Below are 20,697 nucleotides of genomic sequence, written 5' to 3'. Positions count from 1 at the left end.
TAGAAGGGCTTCTGCCATTGGCTGAAACAAAACGTAGGCAGGCTTCCATGTTCATGGATCATTTCATGGATCATTTCATTGTTTAGCCTCAATTCCATAGTTCCAGCCTTCTTGATTACTGTTTGGAACTACTAGTTTTTTTTTTTTAATTGTGTATGAGAGAAGCATACTTGGTTCAGAGCAGCATGGTAATGCAGTAATAATAAAAGATGTCTGAGAGCTAGCTATGAAATCCCACCTCCTAGTCAGTACCACCTTCTCAGATGTTACCTGAAAAAAAAAAAGATTTGTGTGTTACATACTTGATCTCGGAGGCAAAATCGCTGATAATCTACAAAAATGGACAGTGATGTGTATAGCCCTTGAAGCACTAAGTCATTTGTACGGGACACCCAGTGAAAGTGATTGAACTTGCTTTCCAAAACAACCTCTGCAAATCCCAAATGAGGCACCCAGCAGATGCAGGTGCTGCCATCACCTGAACATCACGGCTACGTTTCACCATTCTTAGTGAATGTGCCATTGGCATGGACACGTTATATAGCAATGGCTTAACTACAGTGCAGTGCGAACAGCCCATTGATGTTTCACTTCTAACCCATTTCCCACCGTCCCTCAGGAACCCCTACACTAAAAATGGCTCGTAAAACCCACGGCAGAGTTTGCTCGAGCTTCTCGCAGCATGTCGGGGGTTTTTTTCCCCCCTGAGGCGGTATCACGTGGGAGGTAAAAGCTGAGAAGAGGCTGATGTGGCAGGGGAGGCTATTGGGGGGGACGACTATTTTTAAGGAAGCAGTCCTAAATGCGCTGGGACACCACACACAGGCTGCTGGGCACACTCCGGAGGCAGCAGGGAGTGATCCCGTGCATCAGCCATAAGCAGGCTGCTCTTGGGCCTGTGAACATGACCTTGATGCGTAATTGGTGGATGGGTCACGACCGTAGAGTCTGCCAAAACTTTAGAACCTATGCATACAGTGCATGGTATTTAAGATTAAAAAAAACGGAATACACACACACACACACACACACACACACACACACACACACACACACACACTTTGCCATTCTCCTTTAATTCTGATCTTGTCTGCCGGGAGTTACCAGAGTGCATTATGACAGGATTTCATTCTTATTTTCCACTGTGTACAGGTTTAAAGGTGCAGTCAGCGGCCTGAGTCTCTAACTTGAGTGGCAGCCCTGCATGATATTTCCTAACCTTCTGAGCAGTGAGATCAGGGACATGACAACCTCCTCTGATTCCCACACCCAACTCCAAATTTCAGGAGTCAGTAGTAATACAGCTAACTATATTTACCCAAATTGACTGCTTATAATGTGAATCAATACACCTGTTCTGGCTCAAAATATTTTAAAATATTTGCATTTGAAGAAGGAAGCATAAAAGTATAACACACAAGAACTAGCGGGAATGCTCCACATATCTAATGTAAATAAAAATGATTTTACAAATCCCAAATTTGCACCTCAGACCATTTGGCAGGCCATTTGACTTTAACACAGAATTCACTGTTTCAGCCTAGCTTAAGTGACACTTTTCGTTTGAAAATGAAGGTCTTCCTTACCGGTGGTCTCTAATGTGGTCACTGGGACTCGAGCGCTGTGTGCTGTGGTAAATGATATTCTGCCAGGTGCCATGCATAGTGCCCAAAAGAGCCAGCTGGTGGGCCTGGGGTTTCATATGACAGTACCTACACCCACATCCGAACCCACACTGACACACACACACACACACACACACACACACACACACACACACACCCCTTGAGATACACATACACACCACACGCCCACAACCACACATGTCCATAAGCACATACTTACACACACACGCATGCACGTGCACACGCAGATACCGCATCATTTGAGATGCCATTTCTTAAAATGCCATATTCATTGTCATGAACAATCAGTGCAACCGCACACAGCTTGCAAAGATACAACTGAACAGCCAATTGTCCAATTATTTGAAGTCCCCTTAAACCTTGGATATAGTAATTGCCCTCAAATTAAAGGTCTTCATCTTAACTAATTTAATGGTCATTGTGTCACTTCAAAACCAGTGTGTTAGCATGTATGTACTATACTGGAAAAGAAACACACCAAAATGTCCAAGTATTCAAAATACACTTCATGCAGTGGAGGAATACCTCATTCTGTTTTGCCTCCGTAAAGCATTTTGCCAACACTTCCAAAATTTTCAACTGGTAAAATATCACCTCACACCCAGAAACCCCTCAAGTGCATTTAGCCCAGAGTAGAGCATTATTCTAGTTCTGCTGATATTATTGTCGTTATTGACTCAAAATAAGTCAAAGTCAAATTTAGTTACATAGTGCTTTCTGTTAAAAAGCAGCTTTTCAAATGTTCGGGTCTAGGTCCCTAATGAGCAAACCAGTGGAGACAGTGGAAAGGAAAAGTACCTGGGCAAAATTAAGGAAGAAATATTGGGAGTACCAAGACTCAAGAGGTATTAAACAGTCCATGCTATACAAAATGTATATAAGCTGTTCAATTATGGTCTGATCATATCCATATGACTTTGTTCAAATCATTTAGTAGTAAATATGTCAGTGTGAACAGTAAGTGAACTAGGACTAAAATGCCACACCGTATAATTTTTTGCTATGGTCTGGACCAGGGTCAACCTACAAAGAGAAACTAACAAAACTGACATTATATCACTTTCAGACATATTATCGTAATGAATTGACCAGGTATTTCCCATTTGTCTTCTATGCACCCAGCCAAACACAGAAAAAACAGTGATTTTATACTGAAAAAAAAGAAAAAAAAATCAAAAGACTACAATACATGACCTCTGAATAACATCCCCCACAATTTTCTAGGCCCATCGACTAAATTCTCATTCAAGAGTCTAACTTACCTTCCCTTAACCCAGCCAAATGAACGCCACTAGGTTCAGTATCCCCCCTGTCCCTGTTAATCTTCACTTTTCCCTTAGTGGTAAGCTGTGGGTCATGACTCAGCATCCTGGTGAAATGCTGAGCCTTTGACAGGTATTCCTGCATTAGCATTAGAGCAGCATGCAGCACGCCCACCTCTCTGGTCTAAGAGCAGCTCGTTTAAAATGGTGCACGGAGCATGATGGTGGGCGAGGCTGTGACGCCAGGTCAGGGTCATCGCTCCCAGTCCAGCCGCTGCGATTGACTCACAGGGCTTGGGGGTGGGGGGTGGGGGGGATGCAGGGATGTGGACGGGGCATGTGATGGACTGGCTGGAGTTCATATAGTGTGGCACGTATAATATGTAGGATCTGTGGGGTTACATTTTATTTTAAAAGTATAAACTGGATGCAAGTGGTAAATGGAATACCAGATTCTTACCACTCAACCTTCTGTTGGTGCTTGTAAAGCAGCATTCAAAAGTTTGAGATGTAAAATTTTAAAGTTTGAGTTGGAAAAGGCTAGATACATGTTTTGTAAACAGTGCTGGGAGAAGGGCAGATGCCCATTAGAAAACAGCAGGGCCTAGACAACACAGGGTCATCAGGTCAGCTCAAAAATCTAAATACTTTTATGCAACAAATCTTGATAAAAATTATGATAAATAGCAAGTAAAGCTTGTTTACTAGTTAATACAGTAAAACATTGTGGTCAGCAAGTTGCTCTGAAAATGCACTGTTCTCCTGCCAGTGTTAATTACTTCGTGTCACTGCACAAGGTATTTCTTTCACAAATGGTTCTAAATTACAGAATGATATCACTAATGGATTTCAGCTTTCACTCTCTTCCCTCACTCTCTGCACGCTCTGGCTTCTTCCTGCACAGACAATGCCTTGCAAACCTCAGACCATGTGTTCACACCTGTATATTTCTATGTATGTATAAATGTATGTGTGTGTGTGTATTTATGTATGTATGACACCACCAGCGCAATGCACACACAAAGGCACCACCAAAGAAAAGAGATCTGCAATTACCGATAGCTCACGCAGATCTCACAGTGAAATCAACTAGCATCAGCACATGTGTATTAGGTGTCTGAGAAAACCTGCCTGAAAAAGCAGCCTTTCGGTCTGAAGTCTTGTCTATGTTTACAGTGAATTCCTGTCAGTCACTTTATGACACTCTCCTCAACAACACTTTAACTCTGCCCCCATCTGGTAAGGGTCCCGCATCACCAGGGACTTGTACTGTGTGGGGAAAAAATACGCTCTTCTGACAAAAAAAAAATCCTGACAAGAAAGAAACTAAAACAAGAATACACATCCGAAGCGCTTTTCCAAAATTGAGAGAATTGTGTGTGCAGGGAGTGAAGTTGGATGTAGAATATCCAACATTCGTCCTGGACAGGTATGTAGATGGAATCTGTATATCTCAAACTTTTTAAGTGACAGACTTTATATAAATAATCAAGCAGATAAATCTATATCACTTAGAGAACTAAGTAAAGTAATACTTTTGTGTGAACTCCTTTCAAAGAAATATATGTAAAGCTGGTCGACTGCATTAAGCTTCCTTGCAGCTAATTATCTTTGGTTATGATCTATGTTTAAATAATGAAGCATTATTAGTGAACAGCCCACCTCATTGCTAGAGAGTGAACTGGTACTGCTAGTAGAACTCTACTGGCATTCAGCTAAATGCCGTAAATGAAAATGTAAAATGTCTACTGGTCACCTCAGATATGGGTGTGGCTTTGTGTTCATGGCCAGGAACAGTAGGTGGATCCAAAGACTAAAAAAAAAAAAAAAAAATCCTACCAGTGTTGTGTTCACCTATTTCTCTGATTGAAGTGCAGTTAAAACAGCTGTTAAAATAAGCTTTTTAAACATTACAATTCTTATTTTGATCAAATAATTAGAATAAATATTGTGTCTCATGTCATTTAAATTATGTAATAGTTATATGTAATAGTTCATTTAAAGAATCACAACACATCTCAAGTCTTCCGTCATGCCTACCACTTGTGTGTTCGACTAATTTTGTTCTGGGAAAAACCCTGCATTCTCACTGTAACTCATTTCCTGTTTCACTATATCATCTAAACTTCAGCCCTGAAGTGTACCACCACCAACACTAACAAAAATCGTCTCTGAAATATACAGTAGCATATAAGGTGGAATTCTGTATTTGTCTTTGTATGGCTATAGAACTAAAAGTGAGCTCCTCTCCCTTCCTACGACTCAAAATGCAGGAAGATAATGCAGGAAGCAAAATGTAGGAAGGCTTAAAGAGGAGAGAGAAAGGCAGAGTGGACCCAGGAGCTGAGTGAACAGCGCACAGCTGTGACTCATAGCGCATATGTCGTGGCGTACTGCAGGCATGATGACAGACCCGGTCTGGTGCTGCTGAAAAGGTCCAGTGAGGACAAAGCTCCGGACAGAGCAGTCCTGGGTTGCCTTGACCAGTCGTGGTCGGCTCACCGGTGTGCTTCATTCCCTGCCTACCTGGCTGCCTGCTGGGGAGCAGAGATGGGACCTCCGTGGTCAGCCCCCGAGGCTTAGCGAAGAGCTGCCTAAGGGCGGTGGTGGCCTGACAGTCCAGAGCAACCGTTCTCATCCCAGGCTTGGTGGTTTACATTAATTGGTCTTGAGTCATAAGTTATTGTAAGCCTTCGAAAACATTGCACTTCCACTTCCAGAAGAAAAAAATGTCCAGAAGAAACACAAAAGGATACAAGGGAATAGAAAAAAAGAGAGAGAGTGGGAAGAACAGGAATGTTTATATCACAGGATCCACAAAGCTGCAAAAATAGGTCATAGGATAGAAGCTGTGGAATGCTTCTCCCCCGAGCCTAGATAGTCGAGAAATCATCAACAGTTGCTGCAGTCTAGTGTCTGTGGCTTCTTTGCTATTCTGTGGGGCATGTTTCCTTTCCGGAACTGAACCTGTCCCTGGCACGCTGCAATCCTACAATCACAGCCCAGCTGCTCTCGGACACTCCATGGACTCATTCAAGAAAGAGGAAAGCGTTTGAAAAGATAATTGTTGTTATTACGCCATCAATGCACAATATGAAGGGGGGGGATTGAGGTTTTCCTAATGCATTCTGTTAACATGTGTATGGAAGCAGTGTGGGTGTGTGTGATTTGTAGTCACACTGATTATTACACAATTGGCAAAACACTGAACTGCCTTATTCACACAGCAGAGTTCTGGATTGTAGTGGTTGACCTGAAGGCTCACTACCTTTTATAGTTTCACAATTCTGTGCCACATCACATCGGGTTTCGTCACCAATGGACAATGGTAGGGGGAGTTCAGCCAAATTCGCAAGACTCTCAGGGAGCAGCCAAGGTACAGACGCAAATCCTCCTCTTCTGCCTGCTCTCTGCTACCTATTCTCTGCTGCCTTCTCTCATAACTGGCAGACTCAGTAATGAATGGGCTGTGTGGCTATTATTAGCAACTTCTTGAATCTTGGATGTGAAGCAACAAAAAATGCCAACCTTTGTTGTTTCCCACTTGAAACTTGCTCATTCTGCTCTAATGCATGAGCAATGCAGTGTGATCGAGGCAAGCACAACCTCACAGATGCGTTTTCACTTACACTTCCATGTTAACGGTATTTCAAAACCAAGGGTCCATCATCTATATACATGTGCATGGTACCACACAAGCTTTTCCACTAGTCTCAAACTGCAACAAGCGCGACTTTAAACAAACAGTAACAGTTGACAAGTTCAACAAGTAAAATTCATCACTAAATACAAGATGATGGGACTAAGTACAGCAACGGCACAAATATGGATTGCTGTAATTGGCATCTGAAAATGGCATCTGCTTCAGAGCTGACGCCATCCTCTGCCATCAATGGTTAGTGTGGTGTACCACATGACAACCCTAAAGCAGCATTAATATGAAAGGCACAGAAGGGCACGTTCCATTACTGCTTCTCGGGGTCCGAACCCTGGGTGCAACAACGACAGAGGAGCTCCATTTAGCCCGAATAAATGCTGGCCACTAGAAGATAATGAAATTAGATATCCTGCCGCTCCACAATGCTGGGTGCAAATTGTGGTGTTTCAGACACTCAGCGGGGTAGGAGTGGGGAGACACTTGATGGTCCGTTTACGCGATGGAGTGCAGCATGTCTTTAATGGCACCGTGATTAAATGATTTCATCATTTGTGCGATTGCCATTTAATTCTAATGGCCAGTTGTGATTGAGCAGAAAAGCATTGTTATTTGAAAAGGTCTGGATCGAGGTTGGCAGCTTCACTGAGCTTGTTACGGGAGGCTGACAAGAGGAGGACATCAAATGAAACGGCTGTTGTTCAATCCAGCCAATCGACAGAAGGAAGCCTTACCTTTTGTAGGCTAGTGGGGTTCAGCTGAGTTTTGTCTATTATCTTCACAGCCACCTGTGTGGGACACAAGGAGAATGGTTACAGCTTTTCAGCTCATGTCAAAGGTTAAATATGAACAAATTGTCAAGTTAGTGAGGCCATCTAAGCGCATGTTGCATGGGAAATGTTTCAGACACATTTCAGAGATGTATATTTTCATGCACTGTAACATACTGATACAAGGCTCTGTATAAGATCATAAGGTTTAGTTATTGTCAATGTCCGTGGTAGGCATGGCCAATGGATGCTATGTCTTCCAAAGTGTACTACATGTATTTGGTCTTGACTGTAAAGCCTTCCTCTAAGCCAATTGCTTATCTCTATTTCATTACAACCAACTGTCGGGATGAGATATTCAGACCATATACCAACAAACAGCCGATGTCAGCATTCTATCAGACTTGGAATTCGTTCTGCAAAAAAACTAACACTCAAGACTATTTTGATCTGTGGTTTGTTAACGCTTCAACAAATGCGAAATTTCAGTGGCCCGCACAAGGACCCAAATGTGTTATCTCTGTGTGATTATCACGCCTCAAAATCTTGCCCGCACATATGCACTGGGCTCTTGAAACAAGACATGCGATCTGTGAGCAAGGCGCATACAGCTGTCCCACAGAGACACTGGTTTGAACAACACAGCAGGGGACCTGAGATTGTGCTAACGGACATAGCTGACAAGTGTTTAGCCAGATCTAAATTAAATTCAGTTCAATTCAGTTTTGTTTACACAGTGCTTTTAACAACAGATGCAATCTCAAAGCAGCTTCACTGAAATGGGTCTAAGCCACTAATGAGCAAACCAACAGTGACACCAGAAAGGTAAAATTCAATTTGATTAAGGAAGAAAACTTGGGAGGACTTGGCTCAAAAAGAAGCCCATTTTCCACTGGCCAACACTGGACAGTACTGTGTATTCAAAATAATAATAATAATAAATGGAGACAATTGCAAAGGAATATTGCCCACAAGTGTAATTAACTGAGAGGTCACAAAACATGAGGTTTCCACTCCCATGGTTAAAGGTCTACACTGCCAATGCTGTTCAATGGTAAACTATATTATGGTTACTTGTGTGATAAACCCCTCAAAGTGGGTGTCTCATGGAGAGAGTCCTGCATGTTCTCCCCTGGAGAGCAGGAGAGGAAAAGGTTGGATCAAAAGACACAATGTCAGGTCAGGGCAGCAGAAATGGAGATTATGGCCTCGATTATGCTGTTAGAGATGTTACAAATTAGTTTAAAAGCTCTGTTCATAATATTGTGTTTGTGAAATTCTATTTGCAATATACAGTGGGTCTGTGTATCATGATACACATTGCAAGTATCGTATTGTGACACACCTGGCATTACCCAGATCTGTTGCAGACCATGTATCTTTGGATTATTTCAGTGCCAGGTCTGGGTGATTGTGACGGTCTTCTTCCTTAAATGTGAGGACCAGTGCTAGGTTGAGGATGAGTTGTTCATAGACAGTACTATCTGTGTGGGGTTGTATACACACACACACACACACACATATATATATATATATATATATATATATATATATATATATATATATATATATATATATATGAGTGAATGAGAGAGAAAGAGAGATAGAAGAGACAGAGAGAGAGCAAGATATAAAGAGTGAAAGGAAGGAGAGAGAGTGTGTGACAGAGCAAGAGGCATGATGTGCGCAGGTGGCTGCTATTTTCAGCTCCTCTTAGGTGGGCAGGTGAGCAGACAGAGCGCTCTTCCTCTCCACAGTTTCAGCCTACGGCAGCCGAGCTACTAACGAGCAGGAGCAGAGCAGTCCTCTGTGTATGTGTGTGTGTGTAAGAGAGAGAGAGAGAGAGAGGCCTACTGGATAATGAGCCTTCATGTCCACATTCAGAGTCTGGCTACACACTCTCCCTCTCTCTTGCTGCTTAACAATACTTGCTCCAAAAGATTTAAAAAAAAACAAAGTACCTAAACGTCCACCTCGGGCCATCATGTAAATGGCATTTCACGAGATGCGCGCGTATGTTTATGCACATTGAGGTTAATGTGCTCTGACAGTAAATAATTTAACCTTGGCTGGCCAGAAGGGTGACGAGCATGACGTGGTGCATTATTCATGGGGTTGCCTATACTGGCTCACATGCTGATTGCCCTGTGTGGTCAAACGGTGGTGTGGTACAGGGGCTGTTAGGGAAACTCCTGCTCCACCAAGCTATTACATCAGCTACGGTGGAGAAGGGGCACCGCCTAGGCCGTAGAGCCTGGAACATAAATGACGTGATGGATTGTGATGGCTGATGATGGCTTGTCTCTCAGGCAGAGGCTACTGTTTCTAGGCATTATGTCTTTAGAGCTGACTCAACTCTAAGGCTGTGGCCTTTTCCTGGTATAATTTCTATAGGCAGCAGAACAGTATATGACGGGCTCTGTCATTCTGAGTCGGAAGTTGCAATGGCGCATTTGTGTGGGAATGAGATTTTAGATCAGAAACTGGAGCACGGGCTGTTTAGGAGTCGTGTCTGTTTCTAATCAAAACAAATCTCAGCTTTCACACTGTGTCAATATTACAGTGAAATTTACACAATACATAAGAAGATTTCAAACATGGAACGGTGCCTTCACTAACTCTCAGGAGAGAAAAACCACTTGAATTTTTAAAACAATCTGACACAGAAGATAGAGCAAAGCTTCAAGGCTCTTCATAAAAACAAAGTTTGGTGACAGATCACAATTAAATGAGCATCTTGTGTATGCAGAGCGCCTTGCTCCTTTGAGAGTTGAATGAAACTCCGTTCAGTAAATGACCAAGGGACCTTCAAAGCATCCATAGTCTGGAGTGGGTGTCTTTTTGTACTGGCCTTTGTTTTCTTTTTTTTTCTCCCCTCACTGTAGGTAACTTTAAAATGCACCACGTTCATTCATGAGGCCTGGGTGTGTGTGTGAGAGGTTAAAAGGAGATAAGCATCACAAGCAGACTCATGCTGGTGTGAGAAATGGGCTCCCGCACTTATTCAGGCATTTGACCTTGTGGGTCCTGTTTAACACACATAAAAGGGTCATTGCCGTCATGCTGGCAAGGGTGGCCAATCAGCATTGGACACTAGTTCCCATACAAGCAGCAAAGCTACCAGTCTGACTGCTTTTTTCAGAGGATTCTAGCTATGAAAGGCCCATGAAATCAAGTGTCTTGACAATGTTAAGTACTGATGCAATATATTATTTGTTAATCATCATCAAAATACTAGGCTTTGTGATACTGATATCACAGAAAGCTATAATATGCAAATGAATGCTGAGTGCTGAGAGCTAAATACTAATGTCAGTGGTTATTTCAATGAGTCATGGCACTGGCATGATATCACAAAAAATAAAGAGTTTTGATCAAAATAATGCAGAGCCGTCACTAACTTTTGCCAGCAATGTTCCAATAGTCCAATACCCAGTTTTAATTTAATTGATTGCAAGGTATGCCACACTCACAATACACAGCTATATGAACAATATTTAGTTTCAGTCCATATTGTGCAGCTGTGAGGTAATGCCATTTTTAAAATTCCAAACAGATGAAGAGAAAGAACAAAGTTACATTTCACTTATTTTATATATTTACTCGTGTCAGCATTCCAGTTGGATAAACATGCGTATACCTTACTTTGCATAAACTATTCAAAGAAACTGAGCATTAAAACAGAGAAGCATTTGTTCACTACAAGGCTGTGTGGCTGGAAAGCGAAACCCTGTGCTGGCAACTGCCTTTAAGCACCGAAGGAGGTATGTGCTGTCGCTAACCTTCCCAAATGGAATATGCAGTATGGGGAGATGCTGCAGCACCCATCAGTATTCTTTACATGTGTATGGAAATGGGAGGGTGAAGAAGTGGCTCTCACCTCCCTGCCGGTGAGCACGTGGCGTCCAAGCTTGACCTTGGCGAAGTTGCCTTTGCCGATGGTCTTGAGCAGGCGGTAGTTGCCCACATGTGGGTGCTCATCCACGCTGGAGCTGAGCGAGCTGCGGCACCGAGGCAGGCTCTGGCGACTGGCCGACTGGGTGGGGGGTGCCGGCACCTCCGGGAAGCCGTCCGGTGATGCGTGCTGCACAGCGGTGGGGGGGGTTTGGGCGCAGGAAGGAGAGGAGAAGCTGCAAGGTTAGGAGCTGGAGGAGAACCGCTTAGATAGGGACATGCCGCTAACACGTGTGGGCATGCACCACACACATGCGCATACATGCACGCACACACTTGCATACACACGTGTGTGCATGCGCACACACATACCCACACACCACATGTTCAGGTAACACTAAGGAGTGAAGCAGAGGTTACTTTGCAAGACTTGGCCTTAGGGGTATATGCTCCAGATGCAGAAACATGATCTGGTGAATGATCCAGTGTTAACCCTGAAATCCTCTCTTTCAGATCAGCAATGAGTTGTGAAAGGACAACAATCAAATTACACTTTAATTCACATGGAGATCCACAGGTTATGCACATAAAAACATGTATAATTGCTGCACCATCATTTTTTTACCCCTCACAACTGGATGTGGGCATTTTTTTCAAGAGTACATTTAGTTTACCACCACCACCATAGGTGGCAATCAAACAGGTATACTAGGAAGAGGCAATAGGAATACTGTGTAACACAAAGCCGAGAACAGAAACCCATCTTGACTAAGTGTCGGCTATGTAAACTCTGCAACGGAGATGACTGTGTGAGATGAATGTAAAAGTGGCTGCAGTGTGTGAGGGGCTTATGGGAAATTTTGTGGGAAATAGAGGCCTTTTATAGAAAACCAAAAGAGGCTTATAAAGAGCAACTTCACCTGCCTCTCAACACCAAAATATTTGATGCAGTATTATTCCATATACACAATAAGCCCACACAGAACTTTCTGATATCTCAAGCCTCTTTTCAAAACACCTTAAATTAACTAACTAGAATTTCCTTTGAGTAACTCAGTATTTGTGAGCATTATCAGCTAAGATTGACCCAGTCTTATAATCAAACTTGTATGACCACTGTCACTGGCTTACCACTGGAACATCACTACATACAATACTGCACTTTAATCAACGGACTGCAGTACTCCTGTCTGCCTTTTCATAGCCAATCATATTAGTCCACTTGAGATGTAGCCAACACGATGAATCCTTTAGCTTCAGTAATCAGTTTACCAGGTAGTTTTTGCCCCACCAGATTAAAAAACAATACTAGCTCAGATCAATCTCTCCACATTTTTTAAAAACGTTTGTTCTATAAGGCTCGAACACTTTTTAACCCCAGGATTTTAAAAAAATTAGAAAGAGCTCCTAAATACGTATTCCTATAACATACTATATAAGATTTTTAGGTACACACTTTGAACATTAAAATCCAGAACTTTGGTCACACCACCTCTGAATGTCTGTTTCTCTCATTGTTACTTTAATCTTGCTTTCCTGTTGAGTCCCTGTCGGAATCTGGCACTTCGCATCTCAAGATTGCAGTAGTAAGGGTTGACCAAGTAGTTGTTGTTACCGAGTTAGAGAGAGACCAAGGAACAAATGGTCATCAGACTCCTTTACACCATCACCAATACATACTATTATTAACAAACCTTCCCACAGAACCATTTACAATTGTGCAGAGAAGATTTTTTTCAAGCAAGGGCAAAGTGAGACTCCATTAAGTTAACGAGTTAACTTCAGGCAATTTCATTCTCCAAGTTAAAGCATTTAACCAAGCAACAAGGTCAGGATGCAAATCTGTAGACCTTCCCTAATCCATGCTACTGCATGCGTTGCTGCACACGTTACTGCACACTTTACTGCATACATTACTGCACCTGGATTTCGGGGGGGAGGGTGCTCCCAAATATTCTTATCTACAAAAGGCAGCACTGCAGAAACAGTTTGAACTAAAGGATGAGCTAAATGAACCACTGAGCTAAATGATGGCCAGTGTTACACTGCAGTAAAGGCAAAAGGGAAGAAAGCCATTGGAAATGCACTCAGCTACTGTGAGAGCTTTGTGGGAGTTAAGAGGAGCCTCAGATAACGATTTGCAATACAGTGATGCCATCTGATACGAATGAGTTAAAAGAGCACTGCAGGGAGACAGTCTGTAAGGTGAATGTGAGATTATGCTCTGCTGCAGTGGAACCCTCTAAGTGCTCCGTGGCTTCAGCCTCCCATAATGGAAGGCTTGAGAGCTCCAGCATGGACTTGGTCAAATGTAAGGTGCTAAAGGGAGAGGGGGAGCAAGGAGGAAAAAATACACAGACTTGGCACGGGATAAAGATGCAAGTGAACCGCATCTGGCTAGAGGTAGTGCAGATAATAGAAAAGCAGAGGTCCAGGGTGAAGAGGCACCTGATATCAACAGTTCATCAGACAAAAAGGCTCACCACTGGGAGATACTGTTGCCCATAACCTGATTTCCAATGAGTGGCTTCCCTTCCATTGCTGTGAGCCTTTGGGGAAGGGAAAAGAGATGGAGACAGGCCGCGAGTTACATCACAGAAAGCCGGGGCCTATTTTCGAGCGCTGGGAGTTCGTCAGTCCGTACGGCCAGCAGGCCACCCTGCCCCCATCGCCACGCCCCGGGAACAAAGGCTGGCTTGGGTTACGCCATCACTGCTGTCCCAATCCAGTTATGCGGTAATGCTACACCACACCGCGCGCCGCAAACAGCCACAATTTCACCTACAACCCCAGCAGCGTCGGATCCGGAGCAGGACAGGCCTAGAGCTGTGCAGAAAGCCACCAGCAATGGACGTGTGTGAGTATGCAAACCCGTGTTAGGAGATGCATACCTGTTTGTGTGTGTGTTTGTGAGAGTGTGTGTGTCTGAGAGAGAGAGAGAGAGAGAGCGAGAGAGAGAGAGAGAGAGAGAGAGAGGGAGAGAAAAACAGGGACAAGGAGAGAGACATAGTGTGTCTGATGACAGTGAAACATGAGATTGCACTTTGGGAGAATTAATAGCCCTTGACAATAGACAGAGCAAGAGAGAGAGAGAGAGAGAAAGTAAGTGTGTGTGTGAGAAAAGGAGAGAGGGAGACATAGAGAGGGAAGGAGATCAGATTTAATACTGGAAAGTCCCTGTACTGGCATAAATCAGCTCAGGCAGCTCCTAATGCTAATATCCCAACATTAATGGTGCTGAATGATCTTGTGACATTAACACATAACACCTCCGGTGCTATTACATTCTCCACTGAAGTGCTGTAAATCACAGTTAAACACACATGTGCCAGCACTAGAGGTTCTATACATGAAGCCGTTGTCAATGATAGAGGGTCAGACATAGATAATGCCCAGGGATTTCACAATGGCATCTTCTGGATTAGATTTTTTAATATTTTTTTTTTATATTATAGAAGTATCAGTAATTCATGGCCTTTAGTCACAGGTGTCATTCTGTAATGCTTTGCAGAGTAAGGCATATGCAGCTTATGGTTACATTTCAAGATTAAACGTGCATCCCACACACAAAATCATCTGAACTGTTCACACTTACCAAAATGGCCGGTGATTCGTAAAGACATTTGCTATGTATGAATCATTCATCATGTTGGCATCTTGTCTGTCCTTCTGAAAACGAGCTATTGATAGGACGAGAAATCAGCAGCTCTTGCAAAGCATTACATAAATACCCATCCTTACAGGGCAACAAAGCACCTAAAGTTTTATGCCTGCCAAGTGTAGACTGTGCATGCTTCAACGAATTGGGCATGCTTCAACAAACAGCTATTGTGTTGCGGTAACGGATCTGTCAGAGGTCAAATGCCAATGCAGCAATAACTGATGGACAGGAGTAAATGGCAATGACAATGCACCAATCACTGATGGGCTCCACACTGCTGCAGCTGTTTCTGATGCAGTGTGACCTCAGCGTGGAAAATCCTTAACCGGGCTGATCAAGAAAGAAAGCAGTCCATATGGCAGCAGAGTTTACAGGGTCAAATGCGAACATTTCTTTATGTTAGTGTTTAAGCAGAAATGTTTGCTCTTGTTGATTGTGATGTCTCCTCTACCCGCTATGGATTTTATTATTAATATTTCATTTATCCAGGGTAGCTTGCATTAATAGAATGCCAGCAACAAAGATGAAGGTCAAGGGTGGGGCTATAATGTAGGCTATAAAGTCATATAATCACATTTTCTTTTTCATAAGAGTCAAAATATAGCATATATGCAATAAAATCTACAAAATCTGAAAACTTTCCAGAAAAGAAGCAAGAACCTTTGTATTAGTCAGTTAATCATTATAAAACATGCTTATAGTTCATAACTAGCAGAACCTATTTGTAGCTTGCAGTAAATGAATGGTAACATTGATAAGGCCAGTACTATGATAACGATTATCTGTGAAACCCCATCGTCATTTTTGTAGGCTAACTGGCCCTGGTTAGCTTTCATTCATCATTGGTAGCATTAGCAAGTACTGCGCATGCAGCAGTGCATGCAGCAGCATCTCAGCTACCCGCTCGTCAGTGATGTAGTGGCTGTGGAGCAGGGCCAGCTGGAAGTGTGGCGGGAATGACTCACGAATGAGCGTGCCCACGATCTGTTCCTGGTGGATGAAATCCTCGACAGAGAAATTGACTAGCCAGTGGACTAGGCTACAGCCTTAGAAGGTGTGCTTTGACACCTGACACCCCCACTAGGGATGCTGTGGTTGTTGATTTTTTGTTTGATTTTGTTTTTTTGTCTGTTTTTGTTTTCTCAGAGGGTCGGAGTAGGATGCTGACAAACATCAGAAGGATGTGACTATTATTTAAACAGTGGAAAACCTTAGGAAAAGATACTCTATCATGGATTTGTTTGTGTTATTATTTGTGATTTGTGTGTGTTTTGGGGAGGAGAGCGGGGTTATTCCATGGTTCATGCTGTTTTATTATAGAACATTACATATGTATATTTATATAGCTTTACATATATACAATTTATATATTATAAATTATATATTCATTATGTGTGTGTCTGTATATGTATATATATATATATATATATATATATATATATATATATATATATATATATGTATATATATATATATATATATATATATATATATATATATATATATATATATATATATATATAAAATCTCTTGATGTATTAACACAGTGATTAGCACAAGCTGGCTCTGCTGGAATTAAGTTGCTGAGAAGCATGCAAAACTGACAAGATACTTCCATAAATCTTAAATGTGTACTATACTCCATCTCAGAGGAATAACAATCAATATCATTTGTTGTAATCTTTGACTTGTCAGGTACTACAAAGCTTTTAACTGCCAGTAAACCGCCAGTAACGCACCAATGTGAAAACTGGGCTGACGCCAATGATCAATATTTTGGAGGCTGGATCTGCTGACACTGAAGCTGGCACTAGCATGCAATGATTAAAGCAACATCGCTCAGGCTAATGTACTTTGAAATTCATGATTATAGTATTGAGAGGTTTCCCAGTCCCATCAGTTCTGTTGGATTTACTGAAACACATCAAGTGCTACTGCGGGCAGTATTACTACTAGCATCCAGTGGGAGCCAATTTTCCTTTACACAGGTCAGATGACATCAAACATACACAGACAGAATGTATGTTTGTAATAAAAATTGTACTAAAGAGTTTACTAAAAAGACTCAAAAAAGAGTCATCAAAACTAAGAAAAACAAATAGAGATTACTAGAAGATTTGACCTACAAGGACACATCTGGGAAAATCAATGCCTTGAAACTGTTATCTCAGCGAGTACATAAAAAACATAGACGTTCTTTCCACAGTCTGTTGATGCAGAGTGGGGTAATGAATGTGCTTAATATAACGGTCATCGCTAACAGTTATATTAAGCAACTAACAGATTATTTTAAGCAATTCTCTCTCAACACTGACATCGTATCAATATTACCATCAACAACTAAAGCCAAAATATAGCCTAATTTAATGAAATAATTAACCTCCATAATAAAATCTGATCAGACCTGGTTAAAATATCATGTTTAATGTGACAACATGTTTAATGTGGGGAAAAATGACTAAGAGGTTGGAAGTCACAGCTTAGTCACAGCCATCATTACCCCGATTAAGCCCAGCAAAACACAAAGACATCACTTAATGGTGATCACCCTTCCAACAGGAATTACACAGGCCTGAATCAGTGGCTGATGAAGTAATGGCCCATAACCCCTGCTATTCAACAGAGAACATGGACTCTGCTGGCAGGATGTAGCAAACCACTCTCTCTGTATCCAAATCCACATTGAGAAACGTCCACTATGAAACACATGGAAGGACCTGTCCATATAGTCTTTTTGCTGCCAATCAGGGTGAATGAATACACACACACACACATACACATACACACATGCACACGCACCGAATAACACGGTGAGGGAAAGAGAAGGAAATGGACTTTTAGCTCATTTTCCCTATGATACAGGGCTTGACAGGTCAAATGCTTCACAGGACCAGTGGGTTTTCTTTTCACTGCAGGTGGCAGTGTACCTCATAGTAAGACTAAAACACTAGTGTTAAAAGCGAAAAAAAAATTATTTCCCCAAACATTCCTGAGGGAGTTACAGTCAGGTGTGTGTGTGTGTGTGTGTGTGTGTGTATGTGTGTGTGTGTTGGGGGGAAATGTAAAAATGCTGGATATCATTTCCTTTCCCCATCCCACGAGAATGATGGGTGAAATACTGATACCTTGCCAAGAGATTAGTGACAACAATCCTGGTTCTTAAGGGTTTAAAAGGGTGTGCATTGCACTATATTCCCGAAATGACACTAAAATACATTATTCAGCTTGTCATTGCAAAGGAAGCCCACTTACCTGTTACACCAGAGGGGCTATGCTAATAGGTTACAGTTAAATGATGTCATTCAAGAGTGATGTGTAGTGTTTACCTTGTTCCACAGACAGCAGGCCAATTCAGTGCCATCACAAAGGAAAACTATATTCTCAAGTGGTTTGCGGGCTTAGGCAAATGAGTCGTCAATTCATGTTTTTAAGAACGGAAATTCTTGGTTCCTACATTTCTGATACGTAATCCTGGCTACTGCATAGATGTTCACCACCACTAATTAACTGACAAGTCTATTATTTTCTAGGACAATGTTTGCTCGAAATGTAGGTCATTATGGGACGTCCGAAAGGAAGAATCGCGATATAAACATTATTAATTCGAAAGCAATCGGTCCAAGTTACCTGCGCAATCTCAGACAATGTAGCTTTGTAATGCACATAATCTAAATTTAATACAAATGTACTGGCTCCTGCCACCGAACCTCATATTACAGAACCAATTTATTACGTAAAACTACAGCACAATTACAGTTGTCATTAACAATACTAACCTACATCACAAAAACGTCAGTATTTCGAGGATGAAAAATGTTTCGTCTAGCTACAAACAGCCAAACCAGCGTTTGCCTCCTTGCATCTTCATTTTCCAACGGTGACACAGCAAGGCTTCCTGCTTCTGTGCTGGCATATAAATGCCGCAACAGCATCCACATACGAAAAACATCACATACCCATTCAAAGACGTAGCTTACTTACATTTTCGGCATCACGCTCATTGACAGTGGGTAAAGGCGTTCTGGTAGACATTTTGGGTTTCGGGCCGCCGAGCGATGCAGAGGACTCAGTAACGCAGTGAACGCGGCTATCATAGGTATCTGTCTCCACACTACATCTCTAACGGCATTTGGGACCGAGGTGCGCTAACTGAAGTCTTTCATCCCCGCGTAGTGTAATCCAAACCAGCCTCCCACAGATCAGTGGTTCCAGGTAAGGCGGATAGAGAGAATGCGGTGCCTTAAGACTTCGTTTTAATAGGACACTCCAGTGTTGATCCAGGCTCGTCTCTCATGTGTGTACAACGGCGAACCGGAGGGATGAGAGTTTAACGTGAGTTGACTTCTGCCACCATCTGGAGGAAAACGGACAGTTCTAGTTCCGCGACGCACAGTGGCCGTTTCAATGTCGTCATTAACAGCGCTGATGTTTTCGGGCTTAATTCATTCATATTTACACATATATTTAAAACGGCCCCGTTCATAAAGGCAAGAGATGAAAATAATATCCTTGGCGGCGAGGTCTTGCACAGGTTAAGCCTGCTGGTGCGTCAAGTTAAAGCCTTTAGAGATCGTGCCCTATCCATGCGCATCACGACTGTACGAATTTGAACCGAGACACCTGACACTAAAAACAGGAGAATCCTACCACCTGCTGGGGAGACACCTGACACTAAAAACGGGAAAATCCTACCACCTGCTGGACTTAAACAGAAATACAATTTAGCATGTTTACTCAAAGAGTCTGAAGATCTGCCAATAGTTTGAACCTGTGGTTCAGGATCCCTCAGGTGACACCTATGCGTTGCACATTTTTTGTTATTTCCATAGTTAAACACACCTGACTAATTTAATAAAACATAACAGTTCATGAGATGGGATTTACCTCTGTAGCTGGCCTAGAATGAAAATGTAGATCTTGATCATGGAACTGTCATTTATAGGCATGGTGCTTACTGTACTTAAACTTTATGTTGTTTACCATTCCGCTCTTGGCTTAATAACTGGCAGTAGGCATGGCGTTTCTTCTTAAGGTTGGATGGCCTTCTCTTTGTGGAAGTATAATCACCAGAATGTGTTTATTTACAAAGCTGTTCTTCATAATTTGCCTTCCCTTAAATGTGCTTAAAGCTGCACTAAGTTTGGGGATTTGGCTGCCATTCTAATGGAAATATGTAACTGTATGAAACATGGGGAAGAACATTTGTAACATTTTGTAACATGTGTCTGCTGATTGTGAGTGTTGTCACATTGAAGGAGTATTCAAAAAGAGCTCAGCAACAGAAATGTTCTCTGAGGATATATTGTGAATTATCTAGCTACTGTTGTAATCATATCCTTATAATTCGTATAATGTAGAATTTGCATTTGAGACCTTTCAAATGCAGATACATATGAGAATAAAACTGGCATGTTCATCGAGTAGTCTATAGGCAGAACTTCATAAGCTGTCATCAGAATCGTGAGCAGCTGAGCTCAGGAGAAGGCACTGTTCTATAGAAAGCTTTGCTAAAGTAATACGTATTTTCTGTGCTTTGAAACTAGCCTTTTTCGCTGTAAATCATTTGCTTTGACAGATGTAATGTACCTTATAATGCTCCAACACACCTGACTATTAACATCTTGCTCTCACTACCTGTTCATCAGCTCAGCTATTTGATCAGTAGTCCTCCACCAGCATTGTAGTTCTCATACTGCACTGCTCTCACATCATTCCTGTATCTGGTTAATTCCTGTTTCCTTATGTGTATTCATTTACATTTACCTGACACTTTTATCCAAAGTGACTTACAATTATAACTGAGTACAAC

At 42.0% G+C, this 20,697-nt stretch overlaps 1 protein-coding gene across 7 annotated transcripts in view; it reads right to left on the bottom strand.

Annotated features, from left to right (window-relative positions):
* LOC113586678 (serine/threonine-protein kinase MARK1-like) overlaps nt 1-19,458 on the bottom strand; it is a 56,356-nt gene extending 36,898 nt beyond the window's left edge. For 6 of the 7 annotated variants that reach the window (XR_004776494.1, XM_035530125.1, XM_027024988.2 and 3 more), the window contains exons 1-3: nt 18,870-19,458; nt 11,214-11,417; nt 7,298-7,351 (exon numbers count right to left, since the gene is read on the bottom strand). Coding sequence is in view for 6 of the 7 variants with exons in the window: in XM_035530125.1 (XP_035386018.1) it covers nt 7,298-7,351; nt 11,214-11,417; nt 18,870-18,920 (309 nt within the window). In the remaining variant the exon portion in view is untranslated. The remainder of the gene's footprint in view (nt 1-7,297; nt 7,352-11,213; nt 11,418-18,869) is intronic. The other variant, XM_035530128.1, reaches the window with a different exon arrangement.
* Between the last annotated feature and the right edge of the window lie 1,239 nt (nt 19,459-20,697).

Source organism: Electrophorus electricus, chromosome 9 (assembly GCF_013358815.1).
Source record: "Electrophorus electricus isolate fEleEle1 chromosome 9, fEleEle1.pri, whole genome shotgun sequence".
NCBI classification, from domain to species: Eukaryota; Metazoa; Chordata; class Actinopteri; order Gymnotiformes; family Gymnotidae; genus Electrophorus; species Electrophorus electricus.
The sequence above is the reverse complement of the archived record's forward strand: the minus strand, read 5'-3'. Positions and strand labels throughout refer to the sequence as shown.